Here is a 20837-nt window from a genome sequence, read left to right as displayed (position 1 = left end):
AAAACCTAGCCTTATTTAACATAATTTTAGTTTTGAAAGATAAGAGAATCATTTTCAAGCATTTTAAATGGTTCCAAAATGTATGTGAAAGGTCCAAAGACATAAAGGTTTCAGTTTATACAACTTCTGTGCACTCTGTTTTGTACTGAAATTAGCTAGTAAGTGAACTAAACATGTGTTCCACTGCTGTAGTGTCTTCCTTCGATATTTTGATGCTTTCCTGTTGAACCAATAGGAACTGGAGCACTTACAATCTTCAAAACATTGTGAACAGGAAGTGAGCACTGATGGTGTCTTTCAGCTGGAAACCTACATCCAGCAGTTGGTCCGTGTGGTAGCGTAAAGTTCACTATGGTTTCATTTAACTCATAACTGGTGTCTATAACCTCTGCAACCCATCAGTCACAGTATACACACAGGCCACAAACATCCCCCTTCTCAGGTTGTGAATCTGAATATTATCTTGCTGTTTCTGAGGTGTTGGAAAATGAATAAATTTCTGCTTTCTTGCTCTTTAAAATGCATGCAATATGAGTTTGCCCATCACTTTGAGTCCAAAAATGTCTTCTGAATTCCTTTCACAGTAGTTTGTTTGGACCATTCTTCTTTTTTCTGCTGACGGGATTCTTTGATTTCTTGGGCTGTATTTGGACTGGAAAGATTGTTTTGTAGCATGGTGCTTCAGCAGGCCTCCTACACCATCAAAGGCCCCTTCCGTGACCAGTAGTTTCTAATAGATATTGTACTGTGTGTGAAAACACCTCCCTTAATTTCTCATTCTGGACCACAAAGTAAGGAAAGAAATTATGTTTAAATTACGTAATTTTCTTGCAGTACTTTTTTTGCTATTTGGGAATGTAAGCTGGATTTCTGATATCTGCCCAGTGAAACAAATAAATAATAAATAAAACACAAATGAAACAAATAGAACAAGTAAAACTGACTGAAATAAGTTCTGGCAGTATGTAACGGGTTATTCACTGCTTGATAATGAAAAACAGTGAAAACATGCAAGATGGTCAGAGATTTCATAGTATTAGCAATGAATTAATGAAATACTGGTACATCTGGTAACACCACTTGCAGCCCATAACTGATGGATACATTGATTTTTTTCCAATTTTATCAGACAGTACAAATAGAACAATTGATATTAGACTGGCCAAAGAAAAGTAGCAATGGTACATAGTATTCACACATAGTAGGTAAATTAAAATTAGGTCTCTGTTATTACAATTAAATTTTTCTTACATATTCAGAAATTCTTTTGCAGAATAGAAACAGTGCTTCAATAGAAATGCCTTTAGTTTTATTCTAAATATTGAATACACAGCAATTTTTATGTCCTCTGGTATCTTGTTGTGTAGTATAATACCAATGTTAATTATGCTCCTCTGATAGGCTGCTGTTCTGTGATATTGTTGGTGTAGATATTGTTTCCAACAACAGTATTTGTGTACATTTTCATTATTTAGTAGCTTGCCTGTTTTCAAGAGGTAGTCTCCAGTGAACAAGATAGGTTCATAAATGAATAAGCTTGAGACGTACAGAACACCAAACTCGGTAAAATGAAACATACAGGACTCCATCTTCTTAAGGTCACAACTTACTCTTACAGCTCTTTCTTGCATTCTAAAACACCTTTATGCTGTGAGTTGAGTGTTCCCAGAAAGAGATGTGCATAGTATGCCTGCAGTACTGTTGTTTTGCTTTAATATTCTTAAACCATAGCACATGAATGAGAGTTTCATAGACAAGTTATTTACATGTGTGTCCCCTTGTTGAACGGACAGACCCAAAAATTTAGTGACACCTTTTCTAAAGGATCATTTTTTAATTGTGCTTCAACACAGTTGATTAGATGGAGGACACAAATGAAAGCTGACACACACACACACACACACACACACACACACACACACACACACACACACACAGTTTTTTTGATGTTTACAATAAGTTTGTTTTAGGTGGATAATTCAAAGTTTTTTCATAGAACTTTCTGTTGTTAACTGCAGGGTTTCTGGGCTGGATCCAGTAAGCGATATGCTGGAGTCATCTGCAAATAGCATAGCTTTTTGGAGACTCACATATATTCAACAATGTAGTCCACATAAATCAAGAAGAGTAGTGAATCTAAAATTGAGCCTTGTGGTAGGCCATAGTTAATCGGTAATTTGCTATAAAGCAATTGGTTGTTTCTTGTTTTATTCTTGGTGTTAAATTCGTATTGAAGTTTTACCTTCTGCCTGCAACTTTTTAGGTATGAACACAACCAGCTATGTGCTACACCTCTTACTTCTCATCTTTCTGATATTTTGAGCAAGATGTTATGGTCCAGGACACTGAAGGCTTTAATAGGTCTATAAAAATGCCTACATCTAATTTATGTTGATCAAGGGATTTTACAGTACAGTCTTAAAAATTCAAAAATTTCTCTTTGTGTAGCTTTACACTTTCTAACACCATTTTGTTGTACAGTAGAGAAGAATTTTATTTATGAATCTTAAAAGCCTGAGATAGAGGCTTTCTTATAATTTTTGAGATGAAACTGTAATGTAACACAGGTCAGTAGTTTCATATTCTATGAGATAATTATTTAGCAGTGGTGAAATTTTTTCATGTCTGTATCTTGTTAGACAAAACAACTGGGCAGTAAACATTAGCTGGGCAAAGAAGACAGAGACATATCTAAAAAAATGGCAGATTCATAAATATCCAAAGCAGGCTTAAACTCCTAAGCTCTGATAAAGGTGCTGGTGATGAAGGTGAATGCCAGGATGTGCACTTCGAATAAGATGCAAATATTTTCTTTCTTTCTTTTGTCTTGAGATTCCTCGCTAATGGGTTTTTTCCCATCAGAAATGAATAAGAATTATAGATGAATGGACGAACAGTGAAGTACACTATATGATCAAAAGTATCCGGACACCCACAAAACATATGTTTTCCATATTAGGTGCATTGTGCTGCCACCTACTGCCAGGTACTCCTTATCAGTGACCTCAGTAGTCATTAGACATCTTGAGAGAGCAGAATGGGGCACTCCGCGGAACTCCCAGAATTCAAACGTGGTCAGGTGACTAGGTGCCACTTGTGTCATATGTCTGTACATGAGATTTCCACACTCCTAAACATCCCTATGTCCACTGTTTCTGATGTGAAGTGGAAACGTGAAGGGACAGATAAAACACAAAAGCGTACAGGCCAACCTCGTCTATTGACTGACAGACCGTCGTCAGTTGAAGAGGGTCGTAATGTATAATAGGCAGACATCTATCCAGACCATCATATAGGAATTACAAATTGCATCAGGTTCCACTGCAAGTACTATGATAGTTAGGCGGGAGATGAGAAAACTAGGATTTCATGGTCGAGCTGCTGCTCATAAGCCACACATCATGCTGGTAAATGCCAAACGACTCCTTGCTTGGTTTAAGGAGCATAAACATTGGACGATTGAACAGTGGAAAAATGTTGTATGGAGTGAAGAATCACAGTACACAGTGTGGGGATCCGATGGCAGGGTGTGGGTATGGCAAATACCTGGTGAACGTCATTTGCCAGTGTTTGTAATGCCAACCATAAAATTCGAAGGCGGTGGTGTTCTGGTGTGGTCGCATTTTTCATGGAGGGGGCTTGCATCCCTCATTTTGTGTGGCACTATCACAGCACAGACCTACACTGATGTTTTAAGCACCTTCTTGCTTCCCACTGTTGAAGAGTAATTCGAGGATGGTGATTGCACCTTTCAACATGATCGAGCACTTGTTCATAATGCACAGCCTGTGGCGGAGTGGTTACATGACAATAACATACCTGTAATGGACTGGCCTGCACAGTCCTGACCTGAATCCTATAGAACACTTTTGGGATGTTTTGTAACACCAAGTTCATGCCAGGCTTCACCGACGAACATAGTTACCTCTCCTCAGTGCAGCACTGAGTGAAGAATGGGCTACCATTCCCCAAGAAATCTTGCAGCACCTGATTGAATGTATACCTGTGAGAGTGGAAGCTGTTGTCAAGGACAGTGCCAGGTGGTGGGTGCCAGGTGTCAGGGTACTTTTAATCACATAGTTTATTACGAGACTTAAGTTTTTTATGATACCATTCTTGTAGAAAACATTTCTGTTGTACTTGTCACGTGAAATCTTGGTAAAGTTTCGAGATTTTGGTGAAATATTCCATTGTGTTCATCAAGAACAACTGACTGTTAAGAGGCTGCCATCGTGATAACCATTTATAGCCCATAGATCGCTTGTGATTGATCAACTTATGTCTTGCTGCCAGGATATAAACAAAACATAAAAATATTAAACAATTATGTGATCATTTGCCTATTGTATTTCATCCTTTCTGCAATTCTGTATTTAGCAAAACAGGTAAGGTTCTGGGAGGAAGAGGCATAAGAACTTTTTCCAACTGCCCAAGAAGGTAAAGTAGTGTTGCACCCAGTTAAGGACAGTCTCGGACTAGAGTCCCTGAAATTTTTAAGGTTATTTGTGAGTTGGAAGGAACTAAATCAGTTAGTCCATCCATACCATTACCAACTGATGTACAGAACACCTTTGGCACATTAAAATCAATATCTTGATAAATCAATAGTTGATGATCAATAAACACAGAATAATTTTTGGTGAAACTAAAATCTTGTCCCGTGCTTCCACAAATAGGGATTTTGTTATTAAAGGAGTGGTGGAAATTAGAATGTGCAAGAAAAAGATCAACCAGGACAATGGCCACAAACTAATTATTTTGTGTAAGTGTTGATGCTGAGAAGACACTGGCAAAAGTTCTGAATATAGACACGATCTCAGACAACTTGATGTAATGATGTACAGTAATCAATTACAAGGCATCTATGGGCCTTAAATTGTCACCAGAACAGCAGCTATGGCATCCATTAGTCTTGATAATGATCACTGAGGATTTATATAAAGTTCAAAATTGTACCAAGATATGATGCAACACGTAAACCAAGAATGTTTTAGTCCAGAATGTTGTCATAAGAAACTTCAATCATATCACTTTCCTCTATGGGAAGGAAATAGTGCACAAGGCTCTTCAACTTGAGAATCTGCACATGAAATATCCACTGTTGTGGAGCAATTTATCAGCTCTGTAATGCTGCCAAGACAAAGAAATTGTGGCTAAGTTTCCTGTGATTAAACTCTACATAAGATCAACTGGACTGAACAATATTTTTGGAAAGACTAAACTTTCAATCATTAAAGAAAGGATGCAACTCGAGGTATGAACTGGATACTAATGCTTGCTTGTATATAATTGCCATCTCTTTTGGCGTAGAGTTGCAGACAGACACAATGCAAAAAAATGCTTCAAATATTCAGCTTTTTGACTGCGCCCCACATTAGAGGTATAAAACTTGCACAAATTCACACAGGCAATTTTGGGGCACAATGAGAGGTAGTTGGACCCTGCCAGAGACTGTAATTCAATTGCTCCTCTGTGGCCGGACGGTGGGACTTTGAGAGGTGGTGGGTGATTGGAAAGAGAAGGGATGAGACCTGTTGTGGTATAAGGTTGGGAGGGTAATTATGGTCTGTGAAGATCTCAGTGAGACCCTCAGTATATTTCATCACTACAGATGCAACGGCCGTAGGTGGCTAGGCTGTATGAGAAGGACTTCTTGGTATGAAATAGGTGCCAGCTGTCGTAGTGGAGGTATTGCTGTTGGTTGGTAGGTTCGATATGGACAGAGGTACTGATGAGGCCATCTCTGAGATGGAGGTCTACATCCAGGATTGAGTATGACCGGATGAAGAAAATGGGGGAGAAGGTGTTGAGGTTCTGGAGGAATGTGGATAGGTATCCCCACTCTCGATCCAGATCACTAAGATGTCATCAGTGAGTCTGAACCAAGTGAGGGGTTTGGGATTCTGGGTGTTTAGGAAGGATTCCTGTAGATGGCTCACAAACAGGTTGGTATAGGATGGTGCCATGCAAGTGCTCATAGCCATACTCCAGATTTGTTTGTTGGTAATGCCTTTGAAGGAGAGGTAATTGTGGGTGAGGATATAGTTGGTCATGGCGATTAGGAAGGAGGTTGTAGGTTGGGAATATGTCGGGCATTGGAAAAGGTAGTGTTAAATAACCATGGGCATTAGGGATGTTAGTGTAGAAGGAGTTGGCATCAATAGTAATGAGTAAGGCACCATGTGATAAAGGAACAGGAACTGCGGAGAGTCGGTGGAGGAAATAGTTGGTATCTTTAATGTAGGAGGGTAGATTGCGAGAAATAGGACGAAGTCATTCGCCTACTAGAGCAGAGATTCTCTGTGGGGGCACAGTAACTGTCTACAATGGGGTGTCCTGGGTGGTTGAGTGTATGGACTTCAGGAAGGATGTAGTAGGTTGGAGTGTGGCGAGTGGTTGGGGTGGAATGAGACATGGTCTCTGGGGGAGGTTCTGGGTGTGTCTTGTATTGTGATTGTGATAATCATAATTCAGCTGAAAATTATTTTGATCATCAGCTACAAAAACCATTAAGGGGTAAATGTGTTGGGGAGAGGGGGGCGGGGGTATATGAATTCAAAAAACCTTAATAAGGCTTCTGCAAGATATATAGTTATCTATCATATTTCCTCCACCATGAACCATGGACCTTGCTGTTGGTGGGGAGGCTTGTGTGCCTCAACGATACAGATAGCTGTACCGTAGGTGCAACCACAATGGAGGGGTGTCTGTTGAGAGGCCAGACAAACATATGGTTCCTGAAGAGGGGCAGCAGCCTTTTCAGTAGTTGCAGGGGCAACGGTCTGGATGATTGACTGATGTGGCCTTGTAACACTAACCAAAATGGCCTTGCTGTTCTGGTACTGCAAACGGCTGAAAGCAAGGGGAAACTACAGCCATAATTTTTCCCGAGGACATGCAGCTTTACTGTATGATTAAATGATGATGGCATCCTCTTGGGTAAAATATTCCGGAGGTAAAATAGTCCCCCATTCGGATCTCCGGGCGGGGACTACTCAAAAGGACGTCATTATCAGGAGAAAGAAAACTGGTGTTCTACGGATTGGAGCGTGGAATGTCAGATCCCTTAATTGGGCAGGTATGATTAGAAAATTTAAAAAGGGAAATGGATAGGTTAAAGTTAGATATAGTGGGAATTAATGAAGTTTGGTGGCAGGAGGAACAAGACTTCTGGTCAGGTGAATAAAGGGTTATAAATACAAAATCAAGTAGGGGTAATGCAGGAGTAGGTTTAATAATGAATAAAAAAATAGGAGTGCGGGTTAGCTACTACAAACAGCATAGTGAACGCATTATTGTGGCCAAGATAGACACAAAGCCCATGCCTACTACAGTAGTAAAAGTTTATATGCCAACTAGCTCTGCAGATGATGAAGAAATAGATGAAATGTATGATGAGATAAAAGAAACTATTCAGGTAGTGAAGGGAGACGAAAATTTAATAGTCATGGGTGACTGGAATTCGAGAGTAGGAAAAGGGAGAGAAGGAAACATAGTAGGTGAATATGGATTGGGGGACAGAAATGAAAGAGGAAGCCGCCTGGTAGAATTTTGTGCAGAGCATAACTTAATAATAGCTAACACTTGGTTCAAGAATCATGAAAGAAGGATGCATACATGGAAGAACCCTGGAGATACTAAAAGGTATCAGACTGATTATATAATGGTAAGACAGATTTAGGAACCAGGTTTTAAATTGTAAGACATTTCCAGGGGCAGATGTGGACTCTGACCACAATCTATTGGTTATGAACTGTAGATTAAAACTGAAGAAACTGCAAAAAGGTGGGAATTTAAGGAGATGGGACCTGGATAAACTGAAAGAACCAGAGGTTGTACAGAGTTTCAGGGAGAGCATAAGGGAACAATTGACAGGAATGGGGGAAAGAAATACAGTAGAAGAGGAATGGGTAGCATTGAGGGATGAAATAGTGAAGGCAGCAGAGGATCAAATAAGAAAAAAGACAAGGGCTGGTAGAAACCCTTGGGTAACAGACGAAATATTGAATTTAATTGATGAAAGGAGAAAATATAAAAATGCAGTAAATGAAGCAGGCAAAAAGGAATACAAACGTCTCAAAAATGATATCGACAGGAAGTGCAAAATGGCTAAACAGGCATGGCTAGAGGACAAATGTAAGGATGTAGAGGCTTATCTCACTAAGGGTAAGATATATACTGCCTACAGGAAAATTAGAGACCTTTGGAGAAAGGAGAACCACTTGCATGAATATCAAGAGCTTTGATGGAAACCCAGTTCTAAGCAAAGAAGGGAAAGCAGAAAGGTGGAAGGAGTATATAGAGGGTCTATACAAGGGCAATGTACTTGAGGACAATATTATGGAAATGGAAGAGGATGTAGATAAAGATGAAATGGGAGATATGATACTGCGTGAAGAGTTTGACAGAGCACTGAAAGACCTGAGTCGAAACAAGGCCTCTTGAGTAGACAACATTCTATTAGAACTACTGATAGCCTTGGGAGAGCCAGTCCTGACAAAACTCTACCATCTGATGAGCAAGATGTACGAGACAGGCGAAATACCCTCAGACTTCAAGAAGAATATAATAATTCCAATCCCAAAGAAAGCAGGTGTTGACAGATGTGAAAATTACCAAACTATCAGTTTAATAAGTCACAGCTGCAAAATACTAACACGAATTCTTTACAGACGAATGGAAAAACTGATAGAAGCCAACCTCGGGGAAGATAAATTTGGATTCCGTAGAAATGTTGGAACACGTGAGGGAATACTGTCCTTACGACTTATCTTAGAAGAAAGATTAAGGAAAGACAAACCTACATTTCTAGCATTTGTAGACTTAGAGAAAGCTTGTGACAACGTTGATTCGAATACTCTCTTTCAAATTCTGAAGGTGGCTGGGGTAAAATACAGGGATCGAAAGGCTATTTACAATTTATACAGAAAGCAGATGGCAGTTATAAGAGTCGAGGGGTATGAAAGGCAAGCAGTCATTGGGAAGGGAGTGAGACAGGGTTGTAGCCTATCTCCAATGTTATTCAATCTGTATATTGAGCAAGCAATAAAGGAAACAAAAGAAAGGTCGGAGTAGGTATTAAAATCCATGGAGAAGAAATAAAAACTTTGAGGTTCGCCGATGACATTGTAATTCTGTCAGAGACAGCAAAGGACTTGGAAGAGCAGTTGAAAGGAATGGACAGTGTCTTGAAAAGAGGGTATAAGATGAACATCAACAAAAGCAAAACGAGGATAATGGAATGTAGTTGAATTAAATCGGGTGATGCTGAGGGAATTACATTAGGAAATGAGACACTTAAAGTAGTAAAGGAGTTTTGCTATTTGGGGAGCAAAATAACTGATGATGGTCGAAGTAGAGAGGATATAAAATGTAGACTGGCAATGAGAAGGAAAGCGTTTCTGAAGAAGAAAAATTTGTTAACATCGAGTATATATTTAAGTGTCAGGAAGTCGTTTCTGAAAGTATTCGTATGGAGTGTAGCCATGTATGGAAGTGAAACGTGGACTATAAATAGTTTGGACAAGAAGAGAATAGAAGCTTTCGAAATGTGGTGCTACAGAAGAATGCTGAAGATTAGAAGGGTAGATTACATAACTAATGAGGAGGTATTGAATGGAGTTGGGGAGAAGAGGAGCTTGTGGCACAACGTGACTAGAAGAAGGGATCGGTTGGTAGGACATGTTCTGAGACATTGAGGGATCACCAATTTAGTATTGGAGGGCAGTGTGGAGGGTAACAATCGTAGAGGGAGACCAAGAGATGAATACACTAAGCAGATTCAGAAGGATGTAGGCTGCAGTAGGTAGTGGGAGGTGAAGAAGCTTGTACAGGATAGAGTAGCATGGAGAGCTGCATCAAACCAGTCTCAGGACTGAAGACCACAACAATAACAGCAACAACAACATCATTATATTAAGTATTGTTACTGCTTGCTGCTGAATATGCATTGGCCACTTTTGGTGCTAACAAGTTATCACTGTTTTGAAATTGCTTAATATCAGTCTTTGTAAGATTAAGCCTTAAACTATTGGCTCAGTAAACCACTTGTAGACATATTCAGCTGTCATATGAGCTGTGCTACAAGGTTGAGTTTGGACGTTTGATTAACATGCTTGTGTTAAATTCCCCCATTCTGAAGTTAGTTTCATGCCTGAGAAACAGTCTTTCAGTGAAACCCTGTTATGAAGTTAAGGAGCCATCACTGCAAGAGGGATATCATTAAAGTGATAAAACCTTAAATTGCCAATCCGTAATGGTAACTGCATATGAAGCACTAATACATGGTCCATTAAGTAAAAAAAAAAAACAAAAAACAGAAAAGTTGTACAAAAATAGAAAACTTTGACAAAGGATGTGATTCTTATTTATTTTTTGGTGGTGTTCTAGAACTATTACAAGATGAGGCTGGCACACCTACCTCACAGCAGGATGGTGGGAATCAACAAAACAAGATGGTGGCACCCTTGCAGGTTTGCACCAGTGTTGAGCAGTGGAATGTCATGATTTCTGTTAGCTGAAGGGTTGAAACCGATTGAAATTCACTGTCAGATGCAATAAGGTGACAATTGTATGAGTTGAACACAAGTGTACAAGTGGGCAGATAAGTAAAAATGGGGTGTAACACCTGTTGAAGATTTGTCGTGCCCAGTATGCTCTGTCTGTGAAGTCATAGAAAACAACACTTCGTGAGTTGATGTGGGAAAACGGGCATATTACAATCAGTTATATTGCAACAGTGATGAACGTTAGGGTCAGATCAGCCCACTGTATTGTTCATGATGTACTGGTGTTCAAGAAAGTGTGTACAAGGTGGGTTCCAAAACATTTGAGATCAGAAATGAAAGGAAGGCACGTGGATACGTGCAGGGACAGCTGAAGTTCACCTTCTTGCCACACCCACCCTTATTCACCAGATATGACACGTTAAGATTATTACACTTTTAACCCACTGAAAGAAGCACTTAATGGCTCAAGATTCACTGATGGTGAGGCAGTTCAGGCAGCAGTGCATACTAGTGACACATATGCCCCCAAAAATTCTTTGGATATGGAATTAAGAAACTTCTCTAGCATTGGTATAGGTGCATAGAACTTTAGGGGGATTATACTGAAAAATAAATAAATGTTGTATTCCAGTCTTGTAGTAGATTCTTTAAAAATAAATCTGTTTATTTATTGAATGCGTCTTGTATAGCATGCTGCAGAAGTACTGTGGTTGTGTTGTGCTGTCCATACCTGATAGATATGGCAACACACACACAAAACCGCTTCCTAGATGTTACGAATGTTTGGAGAGGCATAACAGAAATTTTCAAGGAAGTAGGCTGGGAATTTTTGGAAGGAAAATGGCATTGTTCCTCCAAAACTCTATATCAGAGGCAGACCATGCAATAGTTCTGCTGCCTGCAATATAATACGTCTGAGGTGGTAAGAAAAAGATAAAATAGATTATGAAATGCACCAAGGCATATAACAATGTTTCTCTCATTTCACATGTGAATTAAATAGGACAGAAAGTCAGTTCTATTTAGATGAAGTATCTTTCATCAAGCAGATTATGGTTGCCTACAGAGTATATATTTAGAAATAGAAACAATCTTATTAGCCTGCCAACTACCTGTGTATAGTTTTTGTATAGTAACATGCAGGAGCTTAACAGCCAGTCTGAGTTCTCCACTTAGTAATAGGAAAGTGCTTTGTTGATCATAGGCCTGTATTCTAACAATAAAATCTTTTTTGTATTTACCAGAACCTTTTAGACCATCACCTCATCGCATAATTATAATGGAAACTTCTTTGCATTCTTTTAACTTCATTTCCAGTTTTTGTTTTAACCTACTTCTTCCTTTCTTCATATTGCTGTTGCTTCATCTCATTAGAAATTGCAATATATCTTACTGCAGCTCACTAAATGAGTCCTTATATGTAAAATTCCTTGGAATACAGCTGCCTTATAAGCTAAAACAGAGTAAATACACAGATAAACTACCAAGAATGTCATTTTTGGCATGATCTGTGCTCAGAAATGCCTCCCACTATTTTGATTTGAACTTGAGCATGCTTTCACTCCCTGTGTCTTCTCAAATGTAATGCAACTAAAGGTAGGTTTGATGTAATGTCTCATCAGTGACAAGGTAATCAGAGATGGACCACCAGCTCACATATTACACAGATGACTAAGAAAGTCACCGACATCATTCTCAAAAGAAACCATTTTGGCATTCACCTTGATCAATTTACAGGAAGCATGAGAAACCAAAATCTGGATGGCTGAATGGGTGTTTTAACCCTGTTTCTCCTGAATTCAAGTTCAGCGTCTTAATCTCTGTGCCATCGTGCTCATTAATACCCAGTAGTTTTCCAGGGTTTTCACAGGGTATTTTGCAGAAGTCAAAGCCATAAAGAAAGCAAAATATGACATTATTGTTAATATAGTACATATCTGACAAAAGCTTCTATTATGATCAGCAGCAATCTGCCACTGAATATCATTCAGATTTACCAGATTCATATTCTGAATTGTCTAGTATGCCACATTGTTTCTTGTCTGTTTTAAACAGTACAGTGTAGTTGTTGCCAATTAAACAGTTACTCGTACTTTTGCAGGTTCACTCATGACAAAACTCCACGAGCTCTCATCTTCAAGCGTGACTTTAAGACAGCTCATAACCTTCCCTCTATGTTGCGCCTGATGACAAGCAATGACTACCAACATGATCCGCTTTCGAGATGCAACTGCACTCCACCCTACAGTGCAGAGAATGCTATTGCTGCACGATGTGATCTCAATCCCAAAAATGGTAAGTGCTTCATTATGTTTGTGTGTGAGTTGTTAGTGAGTTACATGATTACCACATCCATCATTGAATTATATTTATGTTAATGATAAAAAGAGCTAACACAGGAACTTCCACAGCAACAACTCTAGCAGAACTCACATAGGAGGCAGAAATCTGTCACTGTCTGTCTGTATGTCATCCCTGGAAAAATCTGATGAATGCAAAAGTGTTGAGTAATATTGAGCTGCTACTATAAAAAATAATGCTGTCAGGATGACTTTTGAACATCTAAGTGTGTAGAAAAGTACTTGAATGGACTGGTCCAGGTCAGTGAGCCAATACCTCTGCAAGTACATTGAAAATAGAAAAAAAGGCGATTTCATGTGTAAGGACAGCTGCTGTTATCTAAGAAACACGTGTTCACACTCTTGTGCCCCATGGAGATCATATAAGATGTAAAACAGGTTGAGAAGTTTGACATATACAGGGTTCCAGCGTTACTGGTGAGATGTAAAGGTCCACTACTTCACTGTAAATGGCTTCACATGGTGCCAGTTAGTGGAGTATCCAGGTTAGAAATGAAAAAGCAATTTCTCAAAAACTAATTAATTAGTATTTGAATAAAGCCTCCATGTAAGTGCAGACAGTTTTCCCAAGAACTGATTTTTTTTAAAATTCTTTAAAGAAGAAAAAAAAGAACTGTTAATTTCTCTAAAACATGCTCTGCCTTGATGATGATGTCATAAGAGTTGAATTCCTTTTTACCTGTGAGCCATTTCTTCATGTTGGGTACAAAGTATATGCAGGACACCAGTGCAGATGAGCTGTGGCAGCAATTGATATTGCAGTTTCACAGCAATAACTCCTTATGAATGTGTTGCTGCAGTCTTGTGGCAAGGTATCACATTATTTTTTCACCAAATGGAGTCATATTTATTTTGGTTTCATGCTAAATCAGTCCAACTTCACACTGTTAAATTGTACAGTGATTATTTTCCCTTTTTCTAAGAAGTATATGTGTACGATGTTCTGTACATAGTTACAGATCCATGTGATCTTGTTAAAGAACCCAACATTTCAGCAAAAATAAAAGCTGAATGGATTAAGTGGCATGGGCATGTAATGAGATCATCAGAAGACAGCTTCATCAAGATTGTGGCAGAATCATCCCTTGGAGGAGAAAGACTGCCAGGACAACTGAGAATGAGATTTTCATCTATGTGAAGAACCTAAAATGTTTGGTAGTTACTAACTGGAGAGAGCACTAAAAACAGACAGACTTGGCAAAATATTGAGTTGGAGCCAACAAGCATACATAGCAATTCCTTGGCAAAATAGTCTTGAGTCAGATGCAACAAGCAAACATAGTAATTGCTCTGTAATAATTTATACTTACTGTTTTTGAACTGTTAAATTAAATTTCATAATACCTATAAATTTTTCACTTTAACAATATTTGCACATTTCAGGTACCTATCCATTCCCAAGTCTGGGTCACCGTTCACATGGTGCGATTGATGCCAAGGTGACCAACAGTACATTAGTGTCCAAGCTTCAGTTTCTGTCAGTCTCAGGACCCACAACTGGGTCTCACTTGCCTCCATTCCAGTGGAGCAAATCTGATTTTGGAGACACAATCAGCCATGTTGGTCACCCAGACAGGTGGACTTTCAAGCCAATTCTACATGAGTGGCATTGGCACAGTAGTCATTGATAGTGCAGTGTGCACATTAAATACCACAAAATTCTGAGTGTGGTGTCAAGTGGATAGCTGGTTGTGCAGATGAGAAATTTGTTTATAAAGCCACATTTACAATTTTTGGAACTTTTTTGTGTTGTGTAAGAATAAATGTGTGTTCTTGTAGGAAGTACCTTTTTAAGCTGTAGTATATCCTGGTGCTTCTGTTCCCATAGGTGATTTAATTCTTGTAATGCTGTAGTCATGATTACACACACACACACACACACACACACACACACACACACGTACATGCAACATAAAAAGAAAAAATATATGTTCCATAAATTCCAGTCAGACGGAACAATATCAGTAATGTGCAAGAAAATAAGAAACACATTATCAAAAAGAGCAATGATAAAGCTTCTCTCTATATCACTTGTGACACAGGACTCACATGCTAACATTTATGCTTGTTACATGCATTACAGTATTACCTCCTGAAGAAAAATTTTTCTTTCAGTTCATAAAAAGAATTACAAATCACTCAGCAAGATCTAAGAAGACACAGAATTGAAGCAGTGTTTAAACCACACTGTAGTGGATCTATGCCTGCTACTTGTTACAGCAGGAGTGTATAAAATCCCATGAGCATGCAGTCAAGTGTACACAGGAACTAAAAAAGAAAAAAACTATTAACACTCAGTTTGAGGAGCAGAGAAACAATTGTCATCTGGGAAAGACAAGTAAATCAGCAGTAGCAGAGCCTACACTGAGTCCAGGGAGCCACCAAATACCATTCTCCAGTTCTATGGTTTTATTGAACTCAAATAATTACTATACTAGAATGTACAGATAGGTCATAGAAATTCAAAAGCATGAAAACAACTTTAACAGAAAAGAAATTGGACTGAAACTAGACAAGTTGTGGGTCTTGGTGCTAAGTAAAGCAAACAACACCAACTCTTCCCCACTCAAAGCTCCATAACACATGCTGGTGAAACTCTGCCAACTTAAGTGAGTGGTATAATGGCTTCATAACCTGACTGTTGCACAGCAACCTGCTTAGTCCTATGTCTAGGAGGCAAATGCTAAAGAGTAGGGTCTACTTTTTGTTGCCAGTTCAAATGTACAGCGATTCATGGTACCCCATAGGGAAATGGCAGCAAGGAACAGGAAGGAACACCAGGTTCATTCACAAGGGAATGGTCCAATAATACATGTTAAAACCTACCTTGAAATTTTTTACACTAAAAGAAATAGGACTAACAGAATTTTGAGCACATACAGGGAAAGCCAGCATGAGTGGTTACAGATTTATTTGACCTGTGGGAGTGTCACAGATGTGCTGAAGATACAGAACTGGCAGATTCTTGAAGATTGTCGTACACTATCCCAAGAAAGCTCACTTGCAAAGTTTCAAGAACTTGCTTTAAATGATGACTCTTAGAAATATACTCGAACCCTCTGCTTATCAGTCATATTACATTGATACACGGAGGTACTGAAACACAGTCTTCCTGTGCTCAATATGTGAAAGGAATGGGAAGAAACCCTAACACCTGGTACAATGGGATGTCCCTCTGCCATGCACTTCACAGTGGTTTTCAGAGTATAGATGTAGATGTGGAAAGAGTTCAGCTTGCTGGGCTTGTTTATCTTTGAAACTACTGAGTCTTTATAGCATCTGATGAAGTCTCCAGCATTAGAAGACAAAACATTAGGCATAAAATATGCCTTGAATCATGGCCTAATATCCATAAAATAAAATTCACCGAGGACTGTATTTACATCTACATCTATGTAGACACTCCACAAGCAAGCATGGCGGAGGTGACCCTGTGCCACTACTAGTCATTTCCTTTCTTGTTCCACTCGCAAATAGAGCGATGGAAAAATGACTGTCCATATGCTTCCGTATGAGCCTTAATTTCTCATATCTTATTTTCATGATCCTTAAGCGCAATGTATGTTGGTGGCAGTAGACTCATTCAGCAGTGAGCTTCAAATGCTGGTTATCAAAATTATCTCAATAGCGTGTCTCAAAAAGTATGTTGCCTTCCCTCCAGGGATTCCCATTTGAGTTCCCAAAGCATCTCCGTAACACTTAGTTGTTGTTTGAACCTACTGGTAACTAATATATCAGCCCAACTCTGAATTGCTTCGTCTCCCTGCAATGCGACCTGATACGGATCCCAAACACTCAAGCAGTACTCAAGAATAGGTCACACCAGTGTGCTATATGCAGTCTCCTTTAAAGGTGAACCACTCTTTCCTAAAATTCTTCCAATAAAGTGAAGCTGACCATTCACCTTCCCTAACAGAGTTCTCACATGCTCATTCCATCCAATATCACTTTGCAATGTTGCACCCAGATATTTAAATGACTTGACTGTGTCAAGCAGGACACTACTAATGCTGTATCTGAACATTAAAGGTTTGATCTTCCTTCTCATCCACTTAACTTAATTTTTCCACATTTAGGGCTAGCTGCCATTCATTACACCAACTGGAAATTTTGTCTCTTCCTATAGTCACTCAACTGTGACACATTACCATACGCCACCGAGATTGCTGCTCACCCTGTCTCCTGGTGATACCCTTGTCCTGATGAACACTCAGTGTTGAGAACAATGTACTGGGTTCTGTTATATAAGAAGTCTTTGAGCCACACAAACATCTGTGAACTTATTCCATATGCTCATGCCTTTATTAGCAGCCTGCAATGGGGCGCCACATCAAATGCTTTGTGGAAATCTAGGAATATCCAGTCTGCCTATTGCCCTTCATCCACAGTTCGCAGTGTATCACATGAGAAAAGGGCAAGCTGAGTTTAACACGAGTGTTGCTTTCTAAAACCATGCTGATTCTTGGACATAAGCTTCTCAGTGTCAAGAAAGTGTATTATGTTCGAACTGAGAATATTTTCAAGGATTCTGCAGCAAACAGAAGTTAGAGATGTTGGTCTGTAATTTTGTGCACCTGTTCTTTTACCCTTCTTATATACCAAGGTCACCTGTGCCTTTTTCCAGTCACTTGGGACTTTGTGCTGGGTGAGAGATTCAAGATAAATGCAAGCTAGGTTAGGAGCCAATGCCATAGAGTATTCTTTGTAAAATCAAACTGGGACTCCATCCAGACCTGGTGATTTATTTTCTTTAAAATCTCCCAGTTGTTTCTCTATGCCAAACCCTGGCTTATCACTACATCGTCCGATGGTCAAATGATGGTATGTTTGTATGATTTCCCTGCATGAACGGTTTCTCAAACGTGAAATTTAAAGCTTCAGCTTTTGTTTTACTGCCACACCACACTGGTAAACAAGTGACTGAATGGAAGTATTAGACCTGCTTAGTGATTTTACATAAGACCAGAATTTCCTCAGGTTCTCTGCCAGCTCTTTTGCTAAAGTGTGACGGTGCTAGTTGTTGTTTGGTTCTTGCATACTGCTTTTCATAGACGCCCAAATCTCTGCTAACCTTTGCTTATGCATTCCCTTTTGAACCAAGAATGTGACAGCCTCTGCTTCCTCAGTATCCTCTGAATTTTGTTACTAAACCATGGTGAGTCTTTTCCATCCATCATCCATTTACTAGGCTCATAACTATCCAGATCACAATTTACAGTCTGCTTAAACTTTGCCCGTAATTCCTCTACGTCTATTTCACTGAACTAAGTGATCCCAATTCACTGTCTAAAAGAGATGCTAATAACTGCTTATCTGCTCTATCTAGCAGAAACACTCTCCTAGCCTTCTTGTCTGGTTTATTGACATTCGTAGTCATATTTCCAATACTGACAACATGATCACTAATCCCCATTTCTACACTGACATTGTTGATAAGTTCTGGCCTAAATGTAGCTACAAATTCTAAGCTATTTCCATTGCTTGTGGGCTGCTGAGCTGGCTGCTCAAAACAGTTTTCATAAAATGTGTGAAGAAGTATTTCACATGACTGCTGTCTGTACGCCCCACACTGAACCCGTAGACATCCCAGTCTATAATTGTTGGGTTAAAGTTGCCTCCAACTAGTATTGCATGATCTTGGTATTTAAGTGCTGTTGACCGTGAACTTTCTTTGAATGACTCTAGAACTGTCACAGCAGAATCGGGTGGGTGGGAAAATCATCCAACAATTAACTGGTTTCACCTGCACCTGTTACATGTGGACAGATAACTTCATTGTCACACTCAGCTTCAGCCTCACTACAGAGAATATTTTTGTCAACTGCAATGAACACTGCCCTACCTATGGCCTATAATCTGTGTTTCCAATAAATGTTCCATGACTTGCTAAATGTCTTGAGTTTTCCACTTCAAGTTTAAACCAGCTCTTGGCCCCAAGAATAATTTGAGTGCAAGAACTTTAGTGGAGGGCAGTAAATTCTGGAACTTCATTACGAATACTTCAACAGTTTACTGATAAAATTATGACTGTTGAAGTGTCTTCTGAATGCCATTTGACTTCCCTTGCTGCTTATTGACTGAAGAGTGTTCATCAAAGCACCTCAAACTACCACCTCACCTAAAAACCCACGTGTGCACTCCACAAGTACTCTGCTACTCGAGTAGCTGCTTGCTTTGTGTAGTGCAACCCTGACCTATCAAGGGGAGTTCTACAAATCCCCACAAGATAACGAAGGTCTAGAAATCTGCAATCAAGACCGTCAGAATTGACTAAGCCTTTGGGTGAGACACTCAAGTTGGTTCCTAACCAAAGGATCCCAACAACTCCAGGAACAATTCTGCAAATTGTGAGCTCTGCTTGCAGCCCGCACACGAGACTAGCAGTCTTCACCACCTCTGCCAGCCACCTGTACAAACTGAAGATTGCCTCAGAACGCATGCAACAGCCATAATTAGAGCCAACATGAACCACAGCATGCAGACGAGTGCACCCTGCATGCTCGATAGCCACAGGCAAGGCCACTTCCACACCTTGGATGAGGTCCCCCGGCAGACACACTGAGCGCGCTTCGCTTTCTTTCCAGCCCTGAACACTATGTGCCCAATAACACACCTAACATTGGAGCTTCCAATAACTCTTTAGAAAAGTGTTTTCTATAATGAACAAACTTAAATAATAAAATACTTAGAGACTAAAGCACACACTTTTTATACTGAATATTTCACTTCAAGAAAACCTCTTTCATACTAGAATTTACTTTCAAAAGCTATTATTCTTTATACTAACTCTGTATAGTCATTTAACAGATTCTAGTAACTGGGCTTCACTTTGATGAATTTGATGAAAGCAAACTTTTACCATCACACTTTGCAATAGTTAAGAAAATTTTATCTTTGTTAAAAAAAAAATTAAATGGTGCCTTTTTATATTAACTTGGCACTTCATAAATCTGTAAAACAGGATACTCAGATTAATCAGACAGGAAGGAACCCTATATAGGTGTATGATTAGGATGAAATAACAGGGTGAACAAACTTCTTTAAAGTTCAAGAATGATTATTAAAACACAATTTAAATTAATGGTTCACATTGTACAAAAGTAAAAAAACTTATCTGGTGGCTGTAGGCTTGGGTGTGGTGGGCAATTATGATGGCTACACTACCCACAGTATGGCCTGCAAGTAACTTGCTGTTTGAGCTTCTCTTCTTGGCCACATTCAGTTTTACATACAGTAGCCCAACAACTCGCAGGAATGCCGTAAGGCATTTGCAGTCTTCCACAGAGGCATTTTTGTGCAAATTTGCAGGCAAAGGTTCACCTGCTCAACAAAGGTGTTGCCTCAAAACCACTCCCCAGTGCCACTTTTATTTCAAATAAAAGCACACTGGCTTTTACATAACACCCATTTCTTACATTGTTCCTAAGTTTGTCCGTTTCTTAAACTGTCAAATTTACATCAACATGAACAAATTACACACAAAAATATTTTTAAATATAAAATGTCATCAGAAAATTATTTAATGTAATAAATGATTTACATAGTATTTTACATACATTACTCACATACAATGCAAAGAACTTCAAACTCAAGTACAGCACACTTTACTTTACATCTACAGAAAATATAGTACCAATATATGAAAATTTAAAAAGCAAAAAAATTTTAAAAATTTAAATGAACCCTAAACAAATAATGTTATATTAGTATACTAATTTTTTTGTTTCGTGAAATGCAAAATTTTACATTTCTGAACATTTGGAGAAAGTTACCAATCTCTGCACAACATTGAAATCTTATCAAGATCTGATTGAATATTTGTGCAGCTTCTCTCATAGTACTTCATTATAGATAACTGCATCATCTGCAGAGAGCCTGATTATTATTACTGTCTGCAAAGTCATTAATATACAACATGAACAGCCAGGTTCCCAACACACTTCCCTGGTGTTCACCCGAGGTTATTTCT

General features: G+C 39.0%; 1 protein-coding gene across 1 annotated transcript in view; it reads left to right on the top strand.

Moving 5' to 3' along the window:
- Nucleotides 1-14650, top strand: part of LOC124802618 (putative phospholipase B-like 2) — a 129410-nt gene extending 114760 nt beyond the window's left edge. Inside the window, exons 7-8 of the mRNA XM_047263508.1 lie at nt 12610-12803; nt 14252-14650. Of these exons, the coding sequence (XP_047119464.1) occupies nt 12610-12803; nt 14252-14496 (439 nt within the window). The 3' untranslated portion in view covers nt 14497-14650. The remainder of the gene's footprint in view (nt 1-12609; nt 12804-14251) is intronic.
- The last annotated feature ends 6187 nt before the right edge of the window (nt 14651-20837 follow it).

The sequence above is a fragment of the Schistocerca piceifrons genome, chromosome 1 (assembly GCF_021461385.2).
Source record: "Schistocerca piceifrons isolate TAMUIC-IGC-003096 chromosome 1, iqSchPice1.1, whole genome shotgun sequence".
NCBI classification, from domain to species: domain Eukaryota; kingdom Metazoa; phylum Arthropoda; class Insecta; order Orthoptera; family Acrididae; genus Schistocerca; species Schistocerca piceifrons.
Note: the sequence above shows the minus strand (reverse complement) of the source record. Positions and strands in the feature narration are given on the sequence as shown.